Raw genomic sequence first — 5,212 nt, 5'->3', positions numbered from 1 at the left:
AATGTTTTAAATTGTTTAAAATATGATTGTTATTATGGGAATTGACATTCGTTCGCCCAAGATGTATCCATAACCTTATTTTCTGAACGATACACAGTTCCGTGAGTATAATAACAAAGTACCTTAGACAGGATTTCTGCAAAGATAACGTTTCTGTCTCTTTCTAATTTATGCTATAAAACAGTATGGTTGGCATGACAGGGTACTGTGCTCTGTGGAACTTTCCCAATCGAATAAAGGCTTTAGGCTACGCCTTCAACTATAATACACTGAGAAAAAGAATCTATATTAGCATCTACATCAGTGTACCCGGAGAAAAAGCACTTTTAATATATTTAATTTAAGTCTAATGGCTGAAACTTCTTACAAAGGGATAATATTTTAAGCTCTTACGTTTAGAAGGGGTCAACTTCAGATAGCTTTGGGACTTTATTCATTGTTAAATAATATGTGTTTACATATGTATGTTGTAAAAATGGCCGAAATTATCTAACTTTTCAAATTCAGAGGCTCTTGTTAATTTATTTTTTTTTTATAAAAAAGTTGAAATAAACATTTACTACTTTATACATATTATTAATTTTTATTCCGAACTCGTTATTGAATCACATGTTTTGTTTCTAAAGGTAATACGTTATAGCACAGTGCTCCATATATGAGACGGAAGCAACCACATTTCTTCCTCTTACATACTGAGGATAATTATCGTAAATATAAATGTAAAATTTATTTATATGTGAAATAAGGAGTTCTAATGAGAAGTGAAAGTCTGGTCGCTCCGGTCGAACCATAAAATGACCCTCGGTAGAAAACCTGTTAATTTTGGCTATACGTGTATAATAAAAATTAATAGAACCCAATTTCAACTCCTAAAAAAATTGGCGATTTGCATCACTAAAATTTCATTGTTACCAACGAAAGACGTTACCTCTAACTCATATATGGGATGTTGAGTTATAATTTTGATATAGATACTATGTACATATAATATCGATATGTATCGAAGATAATATGTAAACAGTTGCGAAATGCAAAAGTAACATTTTCTAATGAATTCATACATTTTTTTTTAAATTTTGTTCTACGATAAACAAATCGTAAGGAAATTGCACACATTTTAACGTATTCAAGGTACGTTCTGAATCTATAAAATCTCTGAAGAACTGCAGCAACCATTATTGGTACTGATCCCATTTTTGTGTTCATTTCAAGTGAGTAATTATAAAGGGAAGTTGAATATGCTTTTATTATGTAATTATTTAGTTTGAAAGCCAAACCCGTTTAGTCATCGATTTTATATTTTGGATCGTTATAAATTTTAAGGTACCTGGGAGTTCAAAGTCAACTAAAAAAGAACGTGTTGTACATTTTTAATTAAATTTAAACTGTTGAAATCTCACTATTGAAATTGATGAATAATCTCTATGATTTGTAGAATTAAACATGAAAATTACTGCAAATTAACATTAATGAAAAAATTATTTTCACTTGCGGTGTATGCATAATAGTATTGCTGATAATGGGCCTTTACTTAAATTGAGGTTCATACACAAATATATAAAATACAAACATTATTTCTTCATCCCTTCACACACTACTATTTATCACAGGACCAATCACAACACTGGGTGTATTTCGGTCGGACATTCCATCGGGGTGAAGAGGTGTTAATATTATATAATAATTAACTTACCGAGTTAATTATTAGATCTCATTAACTTTATAATTTTAAATGTTTATAAAAGTATCTTTTGCGATAGTTAATGTCCAGATTATTATTTAATTGGAAAATTAAGAATTAAGAACTCTTGATTTGTCATTTAAACCGTATTTACTAATATTATTATGAAAGATAATAAAGAATCCTCTAGAGTACCACGATAGTTATTCTACTGCTTGATTATAGAGATAAAATCGAATGAAATTAGGTTTAATAATGGATAATTTCTACAAATGATACATACATACAGGTGTAGGTAGTTAGGTAATGGTTTCATTTTGTATGCGATGTCGAATAGAGATAAATTCACTAAAGTCATTATGACTGAAATTTTGTCCTTGTATTACTTATTATATCAATGTATGATAAAGCTTCATAGTTGGTTACTAAGATCGTGAGTACAAAGTCAATTGAAGAAGTATCCATTGTATGGTTTCAGTTAAATTAGGTTAAACTTATGTGAATTATAGAATTAAAAATGAAAATTCCGAAAATTAAGATAGATTACAAGATTGTTTTCATCTGTGGTGTATGCGGGGTAGTATTACTGATAGTGGGTCTTTATTTAGGATTCAGTTTCTTACCCAAATTGGTTGATAAAAAATTGCTGGAGGTAAGTTTGCAATGATAATGTTCTGGATGCCCCAGACTTTCATGTAACTATTCGGATCTCGGAAGTTACATGAAAGACAGAGTCGATCAAATTATGGAAAGTTTCACTATTTAGTACTTAATCAAAAGTCGTTTGTTACAAAATGAAAAAATGTGTACTTAAGTGACAAAAAAGGAAGAAAGTACGAAGAATAAGACAGTTTAGAATTTTATTTTTATTTTTTTTTCGGTTATTTGGGACAATTTGGCTTCATTGTAGTAGTTTTTGGCCACAAGATAACGCGGTCAAATTTAAATACGTCTTTTCGTTTTAACATTAACTTATTATTTTATTAAACACAGGCCTGGAAATTTTATATCGTTTTTCGAACCACTCCTGGGTATAAAAATCCTATATAGATTAGAGTAGATTTGCTCTAATTGAGTATACTCCAGCCTTCTGGATGATCTGTTATATTTCCAACCTCAATTTCAATTTATACAAAAAGTTCAGTTCCTTTGGCAAATCGCACTCATCAATCCACTCAATGAAATATACTACGTGACAAAGAAAGGTAAACACCCATTAAAAAACATTTTATTTTGATAATTTTTTGCATGTTGACTTATCTTAAAAAAAGAAAGAAATGATCAAAATTTCAAGTTTATCTGTAAATTTTTTTTTAGTTTCCATGGGTCGTTCCTTAAAAAATAAAATTTTGTTTAAACATTTTTGTTCACATTTGTATCGCAACTTTTGTGAAGTGTGTTGCAATCGGTCATAATTTTTACTCATTATGCCTAGAGTGCGTAGAATTGAACAGATCCGTCAGCTTAGTGACTTTGAGAGGGGGCGGATTGTTGGGTTGTGCGAAGCAGGTCTGTCGGTCAGAGAAGTGTCTAGAAGAACTAACAGATCCTTAGGAACCATAGTGCGGTGTTACCAGGCGTGGACTCAGGAAGGCCATGGGCACAGAGCCAGAGGCACTGGGCGACTCAGAGGAACCACAGACCGCGAAGATCGTCGATTGCGACTTTTGGCTCTTAGAGACCGATTTAGCAGCAGTCGAGCTATTGCAAATCAGTGGTTTGAAGAACATGGGAATAGGGTTGGTATGCGTACAGTATATCGCCGAATACGAAGTTTTGGCCTTTTGTCCTATCGTCCGCATTGGGTGTTGTCTCTCACTCGCGAACATCGATCTAACCGTTTACAATGGTGTAGAGAGAGGATTCAGTGGGACCAAGAATGGACTCAGGTGATCTTTAGTGATGAATCCCGCTTCTGTCTGGGGATGAACGACGGTCGGGCAAGGGTGAGAAGGCGACGGGGTGAAAGGCGAGATCCACAATTTGACAGAGAGCGTCATGTCCACCGTACTGTAGGCGTTATGGTATGGGGTGTTATCGCATATGGTAGCAGGTCACCCCTAGTTTTCATTAAAGGCAACATGACTGCCCAATGCTATATCCAAGAAGTGTTGGAGCCATATGTGATTCCATATTTTCGAACTATCCCGAACGCTATTTTCCAGCAAGACAATGCTAGACCTTATGTTGCTAGGCAAACAATAACGTTCATGGATCAACATCAAATCAACCGTTTACCCTGGCCACCTCGATCGCCGGATCTGTCTCCTATTGAACATGTGTGGGACATGATTGGCCGCAGACTGTTGAATTTACAGCACCCTCCACAGACTTTAGCAGCCCTTACTCATGAAGTTCAGATTGCCTGGAATGAGATACCTCAAGAAGACATTGACAATCTTATTAGATCCGAGCCCAGGCGTATCAATGAGTGTATAAGGAACCGTGGATGCTCAACACACTATTGAAAAAAAAATGAAGTTCTTCCTCTGATCTTGCTGAAAATGTAATCATTGACTAAGTATGTGGTACTGAACACGTACAAAAAAAATTATCAAAATAAAATTAACTTTAATGGGTGTTTACCTTTCTTTGTCACGCAGTATATATGGAAGTTCTATAGCCGGATCTGCTATATGTTGTTGCTAATACATTCGTAACTTTATTTTCAATAAGACGAAGGCCCACCACACTATTTTCATCCTGTTAGACAGTGCTTACACAGTAGGTGTCCTGGCAAATGGATTCGTCAAAGGAAATCAATTGAGTGACCACCACGATCACCTGATTTAACACCTCTGGATTTTTTCTCTAGGGGCATCTTAAATTTGTTGTTTATAAAATCTAGTCTTGAGATTTGGAAGGATTTAAAAGAAGAATTACAGCTGCGTGTAAAGAAATTCAAGTAGAAGTTTTCGTGCATATGTTAGAGTGAAGTTTGAAAACAGACTTTATTACTTTTTATAAAATAATGGACAACATTTTGAATACTTAAAATATTAATAAACAATTTTTCTACAATATGATTGATACTTAAGCTTGTTAATGATTTGGACATGATTTTTCGAAAAATTCTCAATGAAAAAAAACAGATACATTTGGAAAGGTAATTAAAACACTTTTTAAATGAAATATAACTTGACCCTCCTTTCCATTTAAGATTTTAGTGATTATTTCTACCTCCGTTAAAGGGCGCATGCAATTTAATAGAAAACCGACTTAAGATAGTTTTTTTTGAAAATAAAATCGACGTTTTTTTGCATATTTACATATTTTGTATAAGGACCGAAATATCGAGGGTGGTTCGTTTTCAAATTAACACGCTGTATGGATGAAACAATGTTTTGATTCTTGCCGTTATGAGCACAAAAAGTTAAAGGAGTAAAATTTAATTTAGCCATAACTATAAAGCTTATATTTCTTATAGGTATTCATTAAACAATTTTTAACTACGCTCAATATTGTACCCTTAAGCCAGATTAGTATATTGTACAACTAGTACCGGAAATAGCTAATCGTTTCGCACGAATT

The 5,212-nt window shown here is 33.4% G+C and overlaps 1 protein-coding gene across 1 annotated transcript in view; it reads left to right on the top strand.

Annotated features, from left to right (window-relative positions):
• The first annotated feature begins 2,174 nt into the window (after nt 1–2,174).
• LOC136414497 (sensory neuron membrane protein 2-like) overlaps nt 2,175–5,212 on the top strand; it is a 50,551-nt gene continuing 47,513 nt past the window's right edge. The window contains exon 1 of the mRNA XM_066398546.1: nt 2,175–2,333. Coding sequence (XP_066254643.1) covers nt 2,199–2,333 — 135 coding nt within the window. The 5' untranslated portion in view covers nt 2,175–2,198. The remainder of the gene's footprint in view (nt 2,334–5,212) is intronic.

This window comes from Euwallacea similis, chromosome 17 (assembly GCF_039881205.1).
Source record: "Euwallacea similis isolate ESF13 chromosome 17, ESF131.1, whole genome shotgun sequence".
Classification (NCBI taxonomy): domain Eukaryota; kingdom Metazoa; phylum Arthropoda; class Insecta; order Coleoptera; family Curculionidae; genus Euwallacea; species Euwallacea similis.
Note: the sequence above shows the minus strand (reverse complement) of the source record. Positions and strands in the feature narration are given on the sequence as shown.